The sequence below is a fragment of the Thamnophis sirtalis genome, unplaced genomic scaffold (assembly GCF_051295495.1).
Source record: "Thamnophis sirtalis isolate CommonGarterSnake01/CBP01778 unplaced genomic scaffold, rThaSir2_p1.2 scaffold_2, whole genome shotgun sequence".
NCBI lineage: Eukaryota > Metazoa > Chordata > Lepidosauria > Squamata > Natricidae > Thamnophis > Thamnophis sirtalis.
Window position 1 is genome coordinate 16,696,809 of NW_028261382.1, and position 22,311 is coordinate 16,719,119.

At 43.3% G+C, this 22,311-nt stretch overlaps 1 protein-coding gene across 1 annotated transcript in view; it reads right to left on the bottom strand.

The window, feature by feature from the left end:
- The window catches only part of SLCO3A1 (solute carrier organic anion transporter family member 3A1), a 146,968-nt gene that overhangs the window by 20,870 nt on the left and 103,787 nt on the right, over nucleotides 1–22,311 (bottom strand). Inside the window, exons 3-4 of the mRNA XM_087704343.1 lie at nucleotides 13,378–13,476; nucleotides 4,765–5,031 (exon numbers count right to left, since the gene is read on the bottom strand). Coding sequence (XP_087560469.1) covers nucleotides 4,765–5,031; nucleotides 13,378–13,476 — 366 coding nt within the window. The remainder of the gene's footprint in view (nucleotides 1–4,764; nucleotides 5,032–13,377; nucleotides 13,477–22,311) is intronic.

Consider the following 22,311-nt stretch of genomic DNA (forward strand, 5'->3'; position numbering starts at 1 on the left):
CTACAAGAAAAAAATGAAGCTCAGGGAGCATCCAGGACTCCACAATTAAAACTGCCAAATGGAAGCTTGGATGTGGCATCTCCATCCATATTCTCCTAAATTTACTATTGGAGCATTTATTGATATCCATATTTTGGTTATTGGTTGAAATGTTCCTCTTTCGTTGTTGTTAGCTGTTGGAATATTTCTAACCTGATTCCTTGTTAAAAGGTATTCATAGCAGTTGAAGGACAATTCAAGAGAGTACAAAACAATCCATCTTTAAAATAACTAATCAACTTAGATCAACTTAACAACAGCAGGAGAGGGGGGGGACAAAAATCACCACAAAGTTATTATTTTCCCTATTTCTCATTGAAGATTATAAAAGAGAATTTTCCTTTGAAATGTAAAGGACATTTAAGAAGTAGGACAACTTATGAAGATGTTCCCAAGGACGGAATGAGATGTCTTTACACTCCTCAGGGTTTTTTTTTTTCTGTTAAAAGTTTTAAACAAGAAAATGAAAACTAATGCCAACTAATATAAAGAAAAAGAAAAAAAAAGAGATCAAAGCAAAAAAGTAGAAAAAATAGAAAAGAAAAAAGATATAAAAAAGTGACTTCTGATCTTCACAGCAGTTATAAATATAAATATATTTAACCTCTCTCTCTAGAGTTACTCCATAGTCTTCTTTTTTTCCTGTAATCTATCCTATTTAATCATAAAAAATATCATTTTTTTCCCATTTATGCATAAATGGCCACAAAAGCCTTTGAATCACCAATAAATTACTCCTCCAACCAAATCAAAGAACAAAATTCATCCATTTCAGCAAAATCTGAAATTCACCATTCCTCCATAGTGAACCGTGTTGAATATTTCAATTTCTGTGCATATAATCATCGTAGGCTCTCCTTAGTCTTGAAATGGCTACCTTCCTGACAGGGAAATGGCTCAGTGGCTAAGACGCTGAGCTTGTCGATCAGAAAGGTTGGCAGTTCGGCGGTTCGAATCCCTGGCACCACGTAATGGAGTGAGCTCCCGTTCCTTGTCCCAGCTTCTGCCAACCTAGCAGTTCGAAAGCATGTAAAAAATGCAAGTAGAAAAATAGGAACCAGCTTTGGTGGGAAGGTAACAGCATTCTGTGCACCTTCGGCATTTAATTATGCTGCCCACATGACCACAGAGATGTCTTTGGACAGTGCTGGCTCTTCGGCTTTAAAATGGAGAGTCAGGAGAGTCAGGAACGTCCCCTAGAGTCAGGAATGATTAGCATATGTGTGAGTGGAACCTTTACCTTTACCTTCCTGACAGCCATAAACCATGGTTTACAAAGTGGCCAACTTGCCTGATTTAATGCTGGGCACAGAAATTCACCTGTGCTTTTCCCCGTGCTAGTTCTTATTCCTTAGAGAAAGGGGAAATGTTTTGTTGAAATTCATTTCAAAGGAGAAGAGAATATTGGGGAAATTCTACTGGGCAGAGAGGATAATGTCCTTGCACCTGTCAATTATAAGGTGGACAGAAAGAGGTAGCAATGTGCTTGCATGTGCATGTGTGTTTGTGCATGTATCCTCTCTTTCTGTCTCATGTATCGCTCTGCAACCAAACAATAGAGACACAGACTTCAACAGATAATTAGAACTGCAGAAAAAACAATTGCTACCAACCTGCCTTCCATTGAGGTCTTGTACAATGCACGAGTCAAAAAGAGGGCTGTGAAAATATCTACAGACCCCTCACATCCTGGACATAAACAGTTTCAACTTCCACCCTCAAAACGATGCTATAGGGCACTGCACACCAGAACAGCTAGACACAAGGACAGTGTTTCCCTGAATGCCATCACTCTGCCAAACAACTAATCCTCACAACATGTCAAAATTATCTACTAACACTGTATTACTATTATTCTTCTCTTCCTTCCTAGTACCCTTCTCTTTCCACTTACGACTATAACCATATTGCTTGTATCTCTACAATTTATATTGTTTTATTTGTTTCCTAGTATAATTTAATTGCTTATTAGTAACCTATGACTATCATTAAGTGTTGTACCTTATGATTCGTGAGAAATGTATCTTGTCTTTTATGTACACTGAGAGCATCTGCACCAAAGACAAATTCCTTGTGTGTCCAATCACACTTGGCCAATAAAGAATTCTATTCTATTCTATTCTATTCTATTCTATTCTATTCTATTCTATTCATGGCAAAATCCTCTTTTCATCCATTCATCCAAAGACAGTCTTTGCTGTCCATCTTTCCATCCCTTGAGCCACTTTAAAATATTGGTGCTACTGTCACCACCATGGGAGTTTGACCTTTGTGCGGGGGGGGGGGAGATGTTGAAGTCTCTCCTTCTCTTAAAGCAATATAATTTTTCTGCCCACAATTTTTTTAGTCCTAGCTCTGGAAAAAACAACATCTCTCTCTATTTTATTATCAATCAATCAATCACAATAGAGCTGGAAGGGACCTTTGAGGTCTTCTAGTCCAACCCCTTGCTCAAGCAAGAGACCCTATATATCACTTCAGACAAGTAACTGTCCAGTCTCTTCTTTAAAAATCTCCAGTGATGAGACACCCACTTCAAGGACAGAAGAATGTACTTCTTGTACATTAGTTTTGTTTGTGGATTTATCCTTTGTTGATTTTGGACCGTATTCACTGAACGCTACAAGAGCTATCTAGCATCTGTGTCTCTATCCCGCTGCCAATCTAACTCATCTGGACTATTAAGAGCTACCCAGGCCCACCTAGTGGTTGCGGAATGCATTGCATGGATACTTAGTTTGATTTTTTTTTAATTTTATCAACTTCATATATACATTCACAATTATATGAACTCATAACTGTTATTAATAATATGTATTTATAACAATTTTTCCCTACAGTTGACAATATACTTGAAGATTGCTTTTTTAACATCCCATAGATCCATCTTATCTTACAACGGTCCTACTTCTTCTTCCCTCCCTCCCTCTTTCCTTCCCTCGTTTCTTCTCTCCTACTCCCCTTCCTTCCCTCCTTCCCCTTCCCTCCTTCTCTCCTTCCCTCCTTCCTTCCCTCCTTCCTTCCTTCCCTCCTTTCTTTTCTCCTTCTCTCCTTCCTTCCCCCCTTCCTTCTCTCCTACATTCCCTCCTTCCTTCTCTCCTTCTCTCCTTCCTTCCCTCCTTCTTTCCCTCCTTTCTTCTCTCCTTCTCTCCTTCCTTCCCTCCTTGCTTCCCTCCTTCCTTCCCTCCTTGCTTCCCTCCCTCCTTCCCTCCCTCCTTCCTACCCCCCTTTCTTCTCTTTCTTCTCTCCTTCCTTCCTTCCTCCTCTCCTTTCCCTTCTCTCCTTCCCCTTCCTCCCCTTTACCCTTCCCCTCTTCTTCCCATTCCTCCCCTCTTTCCTACTCTTACATTCCCTCCCATTCTTCCTCTGCCTTTCCCTTTCTCCTATTCCTCTCCTTTCTCCTCTCCATCCTATCTTTCCTTCTACTCCTCCCTCCATCCACTCTATCCGTTGTTGTGTTTACATATTCTCCTCTTCAGGGGATGACATGGTTCTTTTATGACTTTGATGACTGGGTCAAGACCACAAAACTGGGACTGCCGCAATGGTTGTAAGTGTGGGAAAAGAAACCCAGAAGTCATTTTTTGTTCATGCCATAATAATTTCGAACAGTCACTAAATGAACTGTTGTAAACCAAGGACTACCTGTAGTTCATAACACCTTTGGCTCAGATGAAAAATCATTTATGTGACGGGTTCAAAACCAGAGCAACCGTGCTTTCGTCACAGTGGCCTTTTAAAGTGGCGCGGGTCAATGTACACCCATCACCGGAGGAGAGCAAGAGGCAACAAGGCTATTTGATCCTAGAAACAAATGTTCCACTTACAAGGGATCAAAGGTTGCCATGAGAACAAGTGGAAAACCTGCTTGCTGGGTCAAGCCAAGGTCATCCCAGAAGGTGAACCAGACTAAGCGTTAATGCCGTTGTCCTTCCAGCATTCCGGATTAAAGCAAAAGGCTTGAAATGTTTTGTTTTTTCAATCAAACGGTTGGTAGAATCACTATTTAAGGGAAAGAAGTTAAGACTTGCAAGGCAATCTCAAGGCCTGCATCAGGTAATGAACCTAGTTAGTGTTGGGGCCCTCCAGCTGCCAGCAGAGCTGACGGCAGACTCGGACGAGGAGGAGGCTGGGGAGGAACTTGGGCCAGTCCTGGAGTCTGGGGAAGGATCAGATGAGGGCTCTTCATTGGAAGCAGAGATAGAGCCAGGGCCTTCCGACATTTCCCAGCCACCAGAGAGGCAGCTGCCTTTGGAAGCTGAGATAAGTAGGGAGGAAGAACAGCTGGGGCCTGTTCCAGATGCGCGTATATGCAGAGCTGTTAGGAGAGGAGAACAACTGAGGACAAGGAGTCAACTCAGGAAGCAAAACAAACGTGGACACTAAATGCCCCCTCCCTGGCTGGGGAAGGAAAGGGGAGTGGTAGTCGTAGGAGACAACAGTTTGGATTTCTGAAGATTTGGCACATCGTGTTGGCTCCTGGCCTGGCAATTATCTCAAGGAACTGATAAGGTCTGTTACTGCAGTTAACTCTTTGAAGGACTATTGCCTGGACTTTTCAGTATGTAAATGCCATTAGTTCATGGGAGATAATCAGAGGGAAATAATTTTTGGGAACAAGGAGTCTATTTCTTGTTTCTGCTAAGGCTGGGTCAGAACATCTAGCAAGGCATTAACCTGTTGGCTCCCGCAGAAGCCACCTGGGCTATGAAGGAAGTGCGTCACCTCTCAGCTGCTGGAAGCAAGATGGATCATCGTTGGCTTCCATGGAGTGCGGTGGGAGAATCCCATTGCTTGGCTTTGGCCTTTCATAGTCCCCTTCTTGCAACATGGCTTCCTCTACCTCTGCTATGTGCTCCGGCCGGCGGGTCAGGGACTGTGGAAATCCAAACATCGGGAGAGACGAGAAGAAAAGTAAGGCACCACAGAGCAAGAAGCCAGCCCACCATGCGCCAATCCACCGAGGGTCATCAGGGGTGATGTCCAGCTTGCCTGCAAAGAACAAAGAGAGGGGGAGGGTCTTTTACTTGGGTAGACAAGGACATCAGCATATACTAGGAAATCACTAGTTGGCGAAAAAGAGATTGGGTAACTGTCTGAAATAGTTCAGGGTTTGCTGCTTGAGCAGGGGGTTGGACTAGAAAACCTCCAAGGCCCCTTCTCTCTTCTCTTCTCTTCTCTTCTCTTCTCTTCTCTTCTCTTCTCTTCTCTTCTCTTCTCTTCTCTTCCCTTCCCTTCCCTTCCCTTCCCTTCCCTTCATTCCATTCTACTCTATTGTACTCTACTCTACTCTACTCTACTCTACTCTACTCTACTCTACTCTACTCTACTCTACTCTACTCTACTCTACTCTACTCTACTCCTATCTTTCTATTCTATTCTATTCTATTCTATTCTATTCTATTCATTTCTACTCTACTCTACTCTACTCTATTCTATTCTCAACCTGGAATTAAGAAGAAACTTCCTAGTACTGAGAACAATTAACCAGCGGAACAGCTTGCCACTAGATGTTGTCGATGCTTCATCACTGGAGGCTTTAAAGAAGAGATTGGACAGCCCCTTGTTTGGAATGGAATAAGGTCTCCTACATGAGCAGGGGGTGGGGGGTTGGACTAGAAAACCTCCAAGGTCCCTTCCAACTGTGTTATTCTGTTATTTCTTTCACCGTATGCAGGTTTCCTTTGTAACCAGTGGACAGGAGAAGAGGAAATAATAAAACATGTGCTGGGCTACAGCACGGGAATGAGTTTTTTTTTTTTAATGCTTCAATTTACGCTACCATGTTTAAAAGTAATGAGGCTATTTGGCACTGCGTTGCTGCTCTACGTTTTTGTTTTAAGAGCCACATTTCAGGCGTTTTGAAAACAACCACCGCTGAGAATCCATAGAAAGGAGGAAAGTACAATATTTAGCCTGTGGGTGGTTTGGATTTTCTTCACTGGAGTGCTTCCAGCAACAAATTTATTTTTGCAATTGCTTTTGGAATTTGCAGAGGCTCTTTGCTGACAGGTCAATGAAGACTCAATCATCCAAGCCAAAGGTGTCTAAAGGTTGAATCATAGCAACGGGACCAATCTTAGCTGACAGTACCTTCCTCTTGTAGTTCTCTCAAATTTCCCCATATCTTTGTCCCTCTTTGTCTCTTTCTATATACCTAAGTGGAAGGGGGAATGGGACAGTTTGCCACAGCCAATTTGCTGAGGACAACTCGCTACGGCCAACTCGCTGCAGGACAATTTAACAACTCTGTTTAATTATTTCAAGTAAATAAAAATTATTTTAATTTTTGCCATTCACGTTTCATTCTCTCCCTCCTGTTGCATCCTTCCTTTAATGATTCTGTTCCCCCAGTCCTTTGATATTAGTGGAATTCTTGTCCCACAGTGACTTGTCCTGTGGCAACATGGCTGTGGAACATTGGCTGTGGCGAGTTGGGCATGGCGAATTGTCATAGACCCAATGGAAGGGCAGCCCATGTCTTCTACTAATGGTGCTGCAAGATGGAAAGCTAGGAGCAACCTAAGTAAGGGGAGGAATTCTGGGGGGATGGGGAACCCATCTAGAATACAATTCATCAGAGAGAGAGACAAACACACACACACAGAGAGAGACAGAGAGAGAGAGACAGAGAGAGAGAGAGAGAGAGAGAGACAGAGAGAGAGTGAGAAAGAGAGAGGGAGGGAGAGAGAGACACAGAGAGAGAGAGAGAGACAGAGAGAGACAGAGAGAGAGTGAGAAAGAGAGAGGGAGAGACAGAGACAGAGAGAGAGACAGAGAGAGAGACAGAGAGAGAGACAGAGAGAGTGAGAAAGAGAGAGGGAGAGAGAGAGAGAGAGAGAGAGAGAGAGAGAGTGAGAAAGAGGGAGAGAGAGAGAGAGAGACAGAGAGAGACAGAGAGAGAGTGAGAAAGAGAGAGAGAGAGAGAGAGAGAGAGAGACAGAGAGACAGAGACAGAGAGAGAGTGAGAAAGAGAGAGGGAGGGAGGGAGAGAGAGAGAGAGAGAGAGAAAGAAAGAAGTAGAGAGATTGTAAACCAAGGGTTTATGCTCCATGACCTTAAGTCCTCTAGGTTAGGGGTACATAACTTGTCAAGCCAGTAGGGTGCACCTAAACTTTCAAGGATATCCCATGGAGTGCTATTGACAAAACTTAATAGGTTGGATTAGGACAGAAAACTACTTTTCATTTAATCCCCCCCCCCAGTTAATTAAAACAAAATATAGATAAAATGAAAGGGACGTGGCAGCTCAGTGGCTAAGACGCTGAGCTTGCCAATCAGAAAGGTCGGCAGTTCAGCAGTTCGAATCCCTAGAGCTATGTAACAGAGTGAGCTCCCGTAACTTGTCCCAGCTTCTGCCAGCCTAGCAGTTTGAAAACACGTAAAAATGCAAGTAGAAAAAATAGGAACCACTTTTGGTGGGAAGGGAACAGCGTTCCGTGCTCCTTTGGCATTGAGTCATGCCGGCCACATGACCATGGAGACATCTTCGGACAGCGCTGGCTCTTTGGCTTTGAAATGGAGATGAGTACTGCCCCCTAGAGTCGGGAACGACTAGCACATATCTGTGGGGGAACCTTTACCTTTATAGATAAAATGATTACCATTTAGTTAAATGTATAACTAATAATTTTATCTATATTTTGCTCTAAGAGTCTTCTCTTATAGCAATCACACTGAGACTTATATACCCCTTTACGGTGCTTTACAGAGCTCTCTAATTGGTTTACAGAGTCAGTATAGTATATTAAACATTCCAATACGCTTATGATATCTGCAGGCCTTCAAGGCCAGAATCCCACACTGTAGGATTATGTTATTACAGAATACAGAATAACGGAGTCAGAAGGGACCTTGGAGGTCTTCTAGTCCAACCCCCTGCAGGAGACCCTATACCATTCCAGATAGATGGTTGTCCAATTTATTTATAAAAACCTCCAGTGATGGAGCACTCCCAATTTCTGTAGCCAAGTAGCCATTCTACTTGTTAATTGTTCTCACTGATAGGAAATTTCTCCTCTTTAATAAGCTTCCATCTGTTACTTCTTGTCCAGTCCTCAGGTGCTTTAGAGATAATTACTATTGGTATCACCCAAATTGCTGTTTTGGGTGATACCTATTTTGTTTTAAATGAATTCCGACGTTCCCCAGAACGGGCCAAAATGTTAGTTTCTGATCTCTTTGTCAATGACTGATCTGAGTCTCTAGTGTCTGCAACCTAATTGCCTTCCAAAAAAGTGTGCTCTTTGTGGCTTCCCCACCTACATAGCTGGCTTTGCACAACACACTAAATCATGTTGTGGCCTAAGGTGATGAGCTGCTTCACAACACGTGGACACTTCTGTAGGTTTCTACAGAAGCAGAATCCAAAAACACTTCCTTCACTTCTCCTTCGCCCCGGGCGTTTTGCAAATCCGGCTAAGACACTGCTGGAGACACTTGTCCTCTTACTGGCATTATAATACCAGTGATTTGTCTTTATTACTTTTAAAACAATGACAGAAGAATAAAAGCCAAAAGGAACCAAACACAACAAAACATATATTATGTCTGCGAAGCAAAAAACATAACAGGTGCCCAAAATTAAATCAAACTGAAAATAAGAATAAAATGTAAAGTTTATGTAGAGCATCTCTCTGATTGCCAAACGTAACTTTACAACAGGCATGTTCATATGTCCTCTCCCTCCCTCCCTCTATATTTTTTCCCTCCCTCCCTCTCTCTCTCCCTCCCTCTATATCTCTTTTTCCTCCCTCCTTCTCCTCCTTTCCTCTCTCTTTCCCTCTCTCCTTCTCTCTTTCCCTCTCTCCCTCCCTCTATATTTCTCTCTCCCTCTCTATATATATTTCCTCCCTCCCTCCCTCTCTCTCTCCGCCCCTGTATATCTTTTTCCACCCTCCCCCTCTCTCTTTCTGCATCTCCCTCTCTCTTTTTCCTCCCTCCCTCTTTTTCCCTCTCTCCTTCTCTCTTTTCCTCCCTCTCTCTCTTTCCCTCTCTCCTTCTCTCCCTCCCTCCCTCCCTCTATGTGATCAGTCATAGGTAGCTTCATATGTTAGGCCTCCCTTATAGTATCAGAAGCATGCTTATCAAATTCCAACAGCATGAAAATGGTCCTATAGTACCTCCTAGTGGTCATGTAGAGAAAATATTGCAAAATTATTTTACAAAACAAAACCCCCCGAAATCCACATTGGATTCAGGTTTTAGGACTTTCAGTACGAAGCCCAAACAAATTGCTACAGCTCTTGAGTCTGAGTGCAAATGGATAAGAAGGGAAAAGGTACCATCCACAGCAACTATACCCACTTTTTTCTATTTTTTTCCCAAGTGTGTGTGCTTGGACATTTTTATTCTTATTTTTACACATTTAGATGTTGTGAAATTGCATTTAAAAACGGGAAACGTTCCCTGCCTTTCAACCGGCATGCTTCTGATAAACCTAGCCTAATCAATTTCAGCATTTAATAACTGGATGTGGTTATGTGGTCTGTTGCTCACTCCAGCCAGCAATATTGATTTCCTTGCTTACCGCAGGGCAAAGAAACCTGGAATCCTGACAAGCACCCTTGATAAGGAAGAAGATCCTTTTCAAAATTGTCATTTTGGAAGGAAAAGATTTTCACCATGGATCCTGAGAAGAATGCATTTGGATGGCATGACCTTGATGCTTTTGATGGGCAAGTCAAATACTAACATCAAGTAAGGTTCTACATTTAGGCAAGAAAAACGAAATGCACAGGTACAGTATAGGTGGTACCTTGCTCAATAGTAGTAACTGTGAGAGGGATCTTGGAGTCCTAGTGGACAACCATTTAAATAGGAGCCAGCCATGTGCAGCAGCTGCCAAAAAGCCAACACAGTTCTGGGCTGCATAAACGGGGATAGAATCAAGATCATGTGGCGTGCTAATACCACTTTATAATGCCTTTGTAAAACTTGGAATACTGCATTCAGTTTTGGTCGCCATGATGCAAAAAGGATGTTGAAACTCTAGAAAGAGTGCAGAGAAGAGCAACAAAGACGATTAGGGGACTGGAGGCTAAAACATATGAAGAACGGTTGCTGGAACTGGGTATGGCGCAGTGGTTAAATGCAGCACTGCAGGCTACTGCTAGATCAGCAGGTCAGCGGTTCAAATCTCACCGGCTCAGGGTTGACTCAGCCTTCCATCCTTCCGAGGTGGGTAAAATGAGGACCCAGATTGTTGGGGGCAATATGCTGACTCTCTGTAAACCGCTTAGAGAGGCCTGAAAGGCCTATGAAGCGGTATATAAGTCTACTGCTATTGCTATTGCTATTGCTATTGCTATTGCTATGTCCAGTTTGATGAAAAGAAGGACTAGGAGTGACATGACAGCAGTGATCGGATATCTCAGGGGCTGCCACAAAGAAGAGGGAGTCAAACTATTCTCCAAAGCACCTTTAGAGCAATGGGTGGAAACTAATCAAGGAGAGAAGCAACTTAGAACTGAGAAGAAATTTCCTGACAGTTAGAACAATTAATCAGTGGAGCCTCCAGAAGTTGTGAATGGTCCAACACTGGAAGTTTTTAAGAAGATGTTGGCTAAACATTTGTTTAAAGTGGCGTAGGGTTTCCTGCTTGAGTAGGGGGTGGGATTAGAAGACCTCCCAGGTCTCTTCCAACTCTGTTGTTCTATTCTATTCTATTCTATCTGGCTCATGTATCACTTTCACTGCAGAGAATTTCAGATTTTTTTTCAACAAGGTCAAGAAAGCACCAGTTTTTCTATATTGCTTTTAACCGATTGCAGGATATAATGCCCCACCAACTCACACCAGTGTGTACAGCCAGAAAGTTTTTTGGCCTGTAAGACTTTCTAGAATAGCCATGCAACTCTGAAATGTGCCAGGGTCACCTGATCAGGTCAGGAAATACGCAGTGAATTTTGCTAACAGGGCACAGGATATGATCATATTCCAAATGAAAAGGATGTTAAAATCTGAACAGACTCATCTCTTTAAAAGTTTATCTACCTTGTTACCTTGTACTTTTACTTCTATTAAAATCCAGGAGGGGGGGGGACCCTGGATCAGCCCAGAAATCTTTCCCCTTGTGGAAAAAAACAGTGTGGATGTATCCTAATGTTTTCCAGGGCTAATGTTCTTACTGTTATATTGCTTTAAACCTGCATTTTTAGATTCATATTTATCTTGCTATTCTGCTATTCTTTAACAGTTTTCAGAGGAAAGGAAAACCAAGGAACACTAGTGGAAAACATAGTTGGTGATGCCATATAGAAAACTGGGTGACATTTACTGCTAGCTCCCAAGGAAGGGACAGGGGAGAAGGGAGACTGAATTATGTCAGTTTTACATGCAAGAGATAAACCCAGTTTTAATTCTAGGCATCTGCAAGGTAGCTTGAAAAGATGCTCATTTGAAATCTTGGAGAGCTAAATGGAACTGTAGCCCTCTACCCTCTAAGTGTAGGGACGCAGGGACGTGGTGGCTCTGTGGCTAAGATGCTGAGCTTGTCGATCAGAAAGGTCAGTTCAGCAGTTCGAATCCCTAGCGCCACATAACGGAGTGAGCTCGCATTACTTGTCCTAGCTTCTGCCAACCTAGCAGTTCAAAAGCATGTAAAAATTCCAGTAGAAAAATAGGGACCACCTTTGGTGGGAAGATATCAGCGTTCCATGTGCCTTTCTCATTTAGTCATGCCGGCCGCATGACTACAGATACATCTTTGGACAGCTGCTTTGAAACAGAGATGTGCGCCGTCTCCTAGAGTTGGGAACGACTACCATATATGTGTGAGGGGAACCTTTACCTTTACCTTTAACTTCTAAGGACTGCCCTAACTGAATAACAGAGTTGGAAGAGACCTTGGAGGTCTTCTAGTCCAACCCCCTGCTCAAGGAGGATACCCTATACCATTTCACACAAATGGTTGTTTAATCTCTTCTCTAAAAACCTTCAGTGATGGAGCACCCTTCTGGAAGCAAATCGTTCCACTGATTAATTGTTCTAACTTCTAACTATCAGGAATTTTTTCCTTAGTTCTAGGTTGCTTCTCTCCTTGGCTGGTTTCCATCCATTGCTTCTTGTCCTGCCTTCTGAGGCTTTAGAGGACAGGTTGATCTTCTCTTCTTTGTAGCAGCCCTTTAAATAATGGAACACTGCTATCATGTCACCCCTAGTCCCTCTTTCAATAAACTAGACATCCCAATTCCCGCAACCGTTCTTCGTATCATCTAAAGCAGTGTTTCTCAACCTTGGCCACTTGAAGATGTCTGGACTTCAACTCCCAGAATCCCCCAGCCAGCAAATGCTGGCTGGGGAATTCTGCGAGTTGAAGTCCGGACATCTTCAAGTGGCCAAGGTTGAGAAACACTGATCTAAAGTTTGTCACTGGGGAATATGGTATGTTAAAACAGTGTGTCAGGGTTTCGAATAGCATCCTCAACCGTAACAACTTCAAGATGTGTGAACTTCAACTCCCAGAATTCCCTTGCCAGTATTTGCGGATGTCGACTCCCAGGATACTGCATTAAAGTGATCTGTCTCTCAGTCCAATCTTTTCTTGAAACAAGAATGATAAAGATGAAAGTGATGAAGCCCCCATAACTTCTGAAGGCAACTTCTGTTCTATTGGTTGATTGTTCTCACTGTCAGAAAGTTCCTCCTTATTTCTAGGTTGAATCTCTCCTTGGTCAGTTTCCATCCATTATTCCTTCTCTGGCCTTCAGGTGCTTTGGAAAATAGCTTGACCCTCTTCTCTCCGTGGCAGCCCCTCAAATATTGGAAGACTGCTATCCTGTCTCCCCTGGTCCTTCTCTTCGCTAGGCTAGCCATGCCCAGTTCCTGCAACTGTTCCTCATATATTTTAGTCTCCAGTCCCCTAATCATCCTGGTCGCTCACTTCTGCACTTTTTCTAGAATCTCAATATTTTTTATAGTGTGGTGACCAAAACTGGATGCAGTACTCTAGCTGTGGTCTTACTAGGGCTTTATAGAGTGGCATTACTCCTCACTTGATCTTCATTGTATCCCTCTGTTAATGCAATTTAGGATTGCATGGTCTTTTTTGGCTGCCTCTGCACACTGCTGGCTCATATTTAGCTGGTTGTCCACTAAGACTCCAAGATTCTGCTCAAAGTCACCGCTCTTAACTGGTCTCACCCAGTTTATATATGTACTTTTGGTTTTTTTTAACCTAAGTGTAGGACTTTACTTTTCTCTACATTGAATTTCATTTTGTTAGATTTGTTACATTGAATTTCATTTTCTTCCCTCTTTCTCTTTTGATGCTTCATGGCCTGTGGTTAAAGGATTTTCTTATCTGTGTGCAACCCCCGGGGGGAAAAAGTTACCTACTTGTGTCAATGAAGACAGCATCCACATAGATTTTGGTACAGAAAGATCCTAGGATAAATCCACAGGCCGGTCCAAACACCAGCATTGTAAACAGGATCCCTGCAAAGAAACACAGAATAACACAGTGAAGATTATGGCAAGAAAAGGGACTGTCCCATGTCTGGTGTCAGCGGGAAACTTTATTCTGGGGAATGTGGAACTCACAAAATTAAAGGTCTATGGATATTCTCAATCATCCAGGTCACGGTTGTCCCAAAGGTGCTTTCCCAAAAGACAAGTGAACTTTCTATCAAGAAAGAAAGAAAACATTCTTTTCTGTTTGAGTAAGCTCTCTGTTTGACAGATTTCTCACCCATCAGTCAGTTCTCTGTCATATGAGCCGAGGTGGCGCAGTGGTTAGGATGCAGTACTGCAGGCCACTTCAGCTGACTGTTATCTGCAGTTCAGCGGTTCAAATCTCACCGGCTCAAGGTTGACTCAGCCTTCCATCCTTCCGAGGTGGGTGAAATGAGGACCCAGACTGTGGGGGCAATGTGCTGGCTCTGTAAACCGCTTAGAGAGGGCTGAAAGCCCTATGAAGCGGTATATAAGTCTAACTGTTATTGCTATTGCTATATGTCACTGCCCTTTCTCTTCTGGCTTTTTGTGTTTTTTCATATCTAAATTGTAGTAGAAAACTGTCCATTTTCTGTCTTTCTTTGCTCCTATTGTGTTGCAACCAAGAAAGTCCACCTCTCTTTTGGAAAAGCACCTTTGGGTTACAAAATGGGAGGGTTTTGTTTTCTGGGGCCCCCCAATCTTGCAATGCAGGAAGTGGAATTCTAACAGCTCAGAATATTTGTAGCTCGGGGCCCGAAAACTGGAATCCTTGGTGCTCTCTGAGCTTGGCTGGTTTCTTGCAGATGTTTCATTACCCAACTAGACAACATCATCAGTGCCAAAACAGAGAGAAACTCCCTAACCCTTCTAGCATTGATGTTGTTACCTAGTTGGGTAATGAAATGTCTGCAAAAGAACAACCAAGCCCAGAAAGCACCAAGCATCTCACAGCAGAATTCTAACCTGATCTTCTGAGATACTGTTCCCCCAAAATAACAGCTCCCTGGATAATAAGCTGAATAGGGCTGTTGAGTGCATGCGCTAAAATAAGCCCTCCCTTAAAACATTTAAACACTTGCGCAGCCAGTGCTCACTATTTCCTGGAGGGGAAAGAGGGGGAACATGCCCCACACACCCCACAAGCCCCTGCCATCTATGCGGGATGGCCTCGCAGAGGCCGCTACTGCAAACCCTAGCTACCATGCCCCTTTTCTTAGTGGCGGTTGCAAAAAGAGCGGCAGGCCCAGCGACATTAGGGCTGGCAAGAGTGTGCCAGAAACAGAGACACAACTTCCGGCCCTCTCTGGATCAGCCGATCTGCGGGCCGAGGTTCAGGGGCCTCCTGCCCCTCAAAAATAATAAGACCTCCCCAGCCAAGCTCTTATTTCAGGGGTCAAAAGAAAATAAGACCCTGTCTTATTTTCAGAGAAACACAGTATTAATTTTGTAAATAATTTTGAGTATAGTAGCATTCACTCCTTCAAACAGAGCATTTTGTTACACGTAATTGCTGAGATGAGCCACCTAAGAATGTCCCATTTCCCCCACTCCACCTTGCTCATAGAAACTGTTAGGAATATAATCTAACAGTAGGGTTAGCAATATATAACTCATGTAACAATGCTGTACCTGTTTCTTTAAAGCATACTGTAAAATGTGATTTGTTGCTGTTTTCCTCAAACGGCCATAAGAGGGAGTGAGAATGACTGTTAGCTCTCTGTTTTGTGCTAGGCTGATCTGATCTGAGTGTTGTGGAAGCTGGCTGTTAGAAAGTGCCGTGAGCTATTGTAAGTTTTGCAACTGCTAGCAAACTTTGAGTACTGAACTGATTATATGATACTGGACTATGTTATTTGGAGTATCCCTTAATTGAAAAACATTGATGGCTGACTGTCTTATCCGTATAGGATTGTTTGATGGACTTTGATACCTCTATTTCCATGAAAGTAAAAGCCTATTTAAACTGCAATGTCTCTGTATGCTGGTTTGTGTGTTCTCCAACACAACTCTCACAACACTTATCTGAACGTACTCGCTCTCCCAACGGGGAGCTTACCTAACAGAAACCCTCAAGCATAGTCCCCCATCCCAATTGCAACCAAGTTGTCATTTTTAATGTGGTGGAAAGAGAAGAGTCTTCAATACACAGAGCACGATCATATTGAGACATGTTAATTAAATTCAAATTACTGTGAAATTAAATCAAATTATTTTGGATCCATCCCCCCCCCTCTCCTATTTCTTTCTTCTGGTCTCATCAATATTAATTGTCAGCGGCTCCCAGCAGATTAGTCAAAATCCTAATTAGAAGGTAGCTAGACAAATTTCGCCAAGCAACTCAGTCCCCGAGATGCCTCTTGCTTGATAGATGATGGAGGCATTTCTTCAAAGACAAGACCTGATTATTCTTTTCAGGGGTAAGAAAGTACAAGGACCAACACCAGGCCATTGTCCCCATTCTGGTTTGGCCAGAAGCATCTATGACTTGTTGCATTCTCAAGGGAAAAACACGATTTTAATCCTGGAATAGCTTTCATTTCATTCCCTGTATCTAACGAAGCGTAGCTCGTAGCGTAATTTCATTCCTTGTAGCTTGCAAAATTTTTGATTAGTGAACCAAAGCAACAGAAACATGAATGAACCCCTTCACTCATCATGTATAGGGACGGTGGTTTTATTTATTTATTTAGCACTAGCTCTTAGCAATATCACTTAGACTTATATACTGCTTTACAATCCTCTCTAAGCAGTTTATAGAGTCAGCATCTTGCTCCACACAATCTGGGTCCTCATTTTACCCACCTCGGAAAAGTGGTGTCAACGCTGAGAATCGAACCTCTGGCAGGGGGCAGAATTTGCCTACAATACTGCATTTTAACCACTGCACCACCAGGGCTTCTATCTATCTATCTATCTATCTATCTATCTATCTATCTATCTATCTATCTATCTATCTATCTATCCATCCATCCATCCATCCATCCATCCATCCATCCAATTTCCTTCTCTCTCTCTCTCTCCCTCCCTCCCCCACTCTCTCTCTGTCTTTTTTCATCGATCCATCCAATTTATATGACTACTTGACTCATGGAAGGTGGATTATTAAGTTAACCACGCAAAATGATGCACATTTGTCAAGAAATCTCCCTCAGGTAAGAGTATTAGTAAAAATGGAGAATGTTTACTTTGTAAAATGGGGTACAGTTAATCCTTGATTTACAGCCATTTGTTTAGTGGCCATTCAAAGCTACAATGGCACTGAAACAAGTAACGTAACACTACTCTGGGTACTTAGGATTGTCCCAGCATCCTCATGGTCACATGGCAACCAGCCTGAAGTCAACATTTGGGACTTTCCTAGAAGGTTTCTGACAAGCAAAGTCAATTGGGGAGGTCAGATTCATTGAGTGACTATGATCCTTACTTAACTGCACTGATTCACTTAACAACTATGCCATAAAATCTCATAAAATTAGGTGCAACCCATTGAATAATCACTTTGCTTAGCAACGAAAACTCTGGTCCCAATTGCTGTTGTAAGTGAAGTGTGTGATGGACACGTTTCAGTCCTGAGGTTTGGACCTGATCAGGTAATAGAAGATCAGATTACAAGATGCCTGGAGAAGCTCCATTTGAGGGCAATTAATGCGTTAAATTAATGCAAATCTAGACAGCATCTAAAAAGCAGAGACATCACCCTGCCAACAAAAGTGTGTATAGTCAAAGCTATTTCCCAGTTGCAATGGATGGCTGTGAAAGCTGGACCATAAGAAAAGCTGATCACCAAAGAATGGAGGCCTTTGAACTCTAGTGCTGGAGAAGACTCCTGCGAGTCCTTTGGACTGCAAGGTGATCAAACCGATCAGTCCTAGAGGAGATCAACCCTGACTGCTCTTTAGAAGGCCAGATCCTGAAGATGAAACTCAAATACTTTGGCTACCTAATGAGAAGGAAGGACTCACTGGAGAAGAGCCTCATGCTGGGAATGATTGAAGGCAAAAGAAGAAGGGGATGACAGAGAATGAGGTGGCTGGATGAAGTCACCGAAGCAGTTGAGCTTAAATGGACTCCGGAGGATGGTAGAGGACAGGAAGGCCTGGAGGAATGTTGTCCATGGGATTGTGATGAGTCAGACATGACTTCGCAACTAACAATAACAACAACAATGCATTAAATAAACCCAGTGTAAAATTGGACTAATCACTGGATATACTGTATTCCTAAGAAGGAATTTTTGAGGCCTTTTTCTTCCTAGCTAAGATCCTACCACTAGAGGATGCTAAAGCAAAAGAAGAGAGAGACAGAAAAAGATTGGGAAAAAAAGAGGAATATGGGTGGGAACCACAACCCCAAGTTATACTTTTCCAGGCTCAATCCTTTGCAATTTCAGGTAAAGTGGAAAAACACCCAGCCTGGGTGTTCTGGAAATCCCCTGACATTCATTACTGATGACATTGAGGGGAAAAAGCGACAAGGGGTTGGACTTGAGAAGATAACTTTCCTAAAAGACTGACAAATTACCAACTAAAAAAGGAGAATAATATAGCTGAGCGCCAAAGAATGGAGGCCTTTGAACTCTGGTGCTGGAGAAGTCTCCTGCGAGTCCCTTGGACTGCAAGGCCATCCAACCGTGACCCAACAAAAGCGCGCACGACAAAAGCACGCTGACAAAATCGCGTTGCTAAAACCACGACGTCATCAATGCGCCGACAACAGCGCGTCGACAACAGTGCGTCGACAGAAGGGCGATTTAAGTTAAGGTAAGGGTTAGGTTTAGGTTTAGGTTTAGGGTTAGGGTTAGGTTTAGAGTTAGATTTAGGGTAGGTTTAGGTTTAGGGTTAGGGTTAGGGTTAGGTTTTGGGTTAGGGTTAGGATTAGCGTTAGCGTTACGTTTAGGGTTAGGGTTACATTTAGGGTTAGGGTTAGGGTTAGGGTTAGGTTTACAGCACCCTTCTGTCGGCGCGCTGTTGTCAGCGTGATTCAGCACTCATTCGTCGGCGTGGTTCAGAACTCGCGGTTTTGTCACCGCGGTTTAGTCGGGCGTGCTTTTGTCAGTCACCCTTTTGTCGGTCAGTCCTAGAGGAGATAAACCCTGACTGCTCTTTAGAAGGCCAGATCCTGGAAATAAGGAGAAATTTTCGGACAGTGAGAACAATCAACCAATAGAACAGACGTTGCCTTCAGAAGTTGTGGGAACTTTATCACTGGATGCTTTCAAGAAGAGACTGGACTGCCATCTCTCAGAAATGATGTAGGTTCTCCTGCTTGGGTGGGGGATTGGACTAGATGACCTACAAGGTCCCTTTCAACTCTGCTATTCTACAATTCTTATAAACATCAGCCTTTCAGCTTTATAGTTACCAGTTCAAAATGGGGACTATCAATGGGGACAATATTGACTGTATGTGTCCCCCACCAATAAAAAAAAAACCACCAAAAAAAGCTTTTGGCTGAGTGATGATGGAGAGGCCAGGTGGTTTACAGGGGAGGTGAAAGGAGTGTGTTTGTTTTCCTCTGCCATATGGAAGAGTCACCAGAGCAGGAAATAAAGAATGGGTAAAACAAACGGTGGATCAAACAAACCCCAGGAGTTTTTTTAAAGCCGTGACTCACGAGATCCCATCCACAATGCAGGCCTTTGAGCTACAGACTTCAAAACAAACCAGACACAAAGAGAGATCAGTGGCCTTCCCCACGGCTGGACTCTGGAGGAGCAAAGAGACCAATAGCTAGAACTCTCAAGAAATGAAATGGAGTCTCAAGGAGGCCGTTTCATCCTTGTTAAAGCTAATTAACTAAGCATCTGGAAGATAGCAAAAATGGAATATGTAGGATGAAACAGAGAGAGACCAGGTGTTATTTTAATAAGCAAATATGCATTGGGGTACAGATGCATCATGTTTGATTCACCTTCCTAGCTAAGGCTCCAGATTGGATAATTTAACTATTTCTAATTTAATTCCTGCTGGTTGTTGGGTTCAGCTCAGCTCTCAGGATGCTGGCGGGCAATTCCAGGGACCAAATTTCTTTAGGGTGTTTCTTGAAATTCAGTGAAAAGGAGACACCTAGCCCTTCCTATTACCAGCTGAAGTTCTATTCCTTGACAACATCCAAGAAGGCATCGGACCTGGGTACCTGAGAGACCGCCTCCTGCCAATTACCTCCCAAAGACCAATTCGATCGCACAGGCTTGGCCTTCTCCATGTTCCATCTGCCAGCCAATGCTGGCTGGTGACCCCCTTGGGGAGAGCCTTCTTTGTTGCTGCTCCGGCCCTCTGGAACGAGCTCCCCGTGGAGATCCAGACCCTTACTACCCTCCCGGCCTTCCGTAAAGCTACTAAGTCCTGGCTGTTCCGGCAGGCTGGGGGTTGTTGAAGTACCCACCCCCGTTTCAATTGTGACTGTTGTGGATTTTTAATATTGTTTGTATTGTCTTATTTATTTCCCCCCTGTTTATTGTGAGCCGCCCGGAGTCCTTCGGGAGTGGGCGGCATACAAAACCAATAAACCAACCAACCAATTTTCACCAACAGACCAGTGGGATGCTAGGCTAAAATACAGAAAAGAATTTACTTGGGAATAGGAAGATGCCATAAGAATTTTTTGCTGTAAATTTAGGGCTCCTACACTACCCCCAAAATAAGCACTTGGCCTTATTTTTGGGGAGGTCTTATTATTTTTGAGGTGCAGGAGGTTCCTTAACCTCAGCCTGCAGCCCGCAGATCAGCTGATCCAGAGAGGGCTGGAACATCTGTCTCTGTTTTCGGCACATTCTTGCCAGCCTTAGTGTTGCTAAGTGCAACACTTTTTGCAGCCACCATTAAGAGAAGGGGTGTGGTAGGTAGGGTTTGCGGGAGCAGTCTCTGCGAGGCCATTCCGCGTGGATGGCAGGTGGTTTCAAGGTTTCAAGGTTTATTACACTTGTATGCCGCCCTATTCCCGGAGGGACTCAGGGCGGCTAACAAACCAAAAGGGAAGGGAATAATACAGAAAAAGCAAAAGGCAAGCAAACAAAATACGGAAACAATTTAAAAACAGTCAACAGCCACACAATTGGAGTGGGGATGGGAACTCATCAGCCCCAGGCCTGTCGGAACAGCCAGGTCTTGACGGCTTTGCGGAAAGCCTGAAGGGTGGTGAGGGTTCGGATCTCCATGGGGAGATCATTCCAGAGGGCCGTTCCAGAGGGCCGGAGGTGCATGGGGTATTTTTCCCCTCCTCCCCAGGAAATGGCAGGGACCGGCTACACATGCATTTAAATATTTTAGGGTAGGGCTTATTTTAGCGCATGCGCTCAAATTCCCAATTGGGCTTATTATCCAGGGAGGTCTTATTTTGGGGAAAACAGGGTAGAAAGTGTGTGTGTGGTGGGTGGGTGTGCTATAATTTTTTTTGGGGGGGAGGGAGAAAAACAAAAACCAAGTGATTAATTCCTCCCAAACACTTGAAATTACCGACCAATATATTGAAAATGTATTTCTTTATAGTTGGAAAAAATATATTCATTGTAAATGGTTGATGAACTCATTAAAACCCTGCCCCCTCCAATGTGGCATGCTATCAAAAAGGATTGATGGCAACTCTGCAGAACTATCAACGGACAGAAATCTCAACAGATGGAAAGCTGTGGATTAAAAGGGAAGCTGTTTGCAAGCTATCAAAGATCCAGGTTCTGATGGGATTTGTTTTTGCCCAGGGAGATGCTTAAAATTGGTTAGAAGTTGGGAGACAGGTGAAAAGAGACAGGCGAAAAGTGTGAGAAACAAAGTGCAGGGAGGTCTTGACTTATCAATACAATTGAGCCCAAAATTGATTGCTAAGCAAGTTAATTGAATTCTGCCCCATTTTATGATCTTTCTTGCCACAGTTGCAAAGTGAATCACTCCAGTTGATAAGCTAGTAACCCAGTTGTTAAAAGAATCTGGTTTCCCCATTGACTTTACTTGTCAGAAGGTTTGCAAAAGAGGATCACATCACCCCAAAACTCTGTAATCATCATAAATAGGAGTCAGTTGCCAAGTATCTGAATTTTGATCAAGTGACTGTGGGGATGCTGCATAGTCGTAAGTCTGAAAAAGAGTCATCAACAGAGGTGGGTTCCTACCAGTTCGCACCTATTCGGGAGAACCGGTTCGTCAAATCTACCGAACCGGTTAGAAGAGGTTCCACCAGTGGACCCGGAAAGCAGGCCACACCTACAGAAGAGGTTCCAAGATTTTTTGAAACCCACCACTGGTCCTTGGATATGATTATTCTACACTATCATGCTCCTATTTATAAAACTCAGTGCCTCTGTGAAAGGTAAGGATGACTACTGCGTTTGTGGTGCAATCAGAACATTGCGTGTGTTGAAGTTGTTTTAACGCAAACCAAAGATGCCTTTTAAAAAACAAGTTTATATCATATTCCTGTGCATGCCAGTGAGGTGTGTGAGGTAATTTAAGGTGGTTCTGACAAGTGTCGTCGGCATCTTCATATCCGGTCACCTGGGTGGCAAGCCACTCCCACAAAGGAGGCCACACCCACAGAGTAGGTTCGAACAATTTTTGAAACCCACCACTGGTCATCAGTCACATTTTCCAGTGCCGCTGTGACTTCAAATGGCCACTAAATGAACTGTTATAAGTCAAGGACTATCTGTAAAGATGTTTGAACTGAGCTTGTTTGCATCAATGCAGTTTTTGATTTCTCAGAGTAGGTTCCAGTCCTGGAATTCATCTGTGACCTCCCATCAAATGACCTAGATCTAATCCTTGGTTTGCAACAATTTCTTTGGCAACTGTTCAAAGTTGCAATGGCACATGACTGGTACTCACACTTACGACGGCTGCTGCA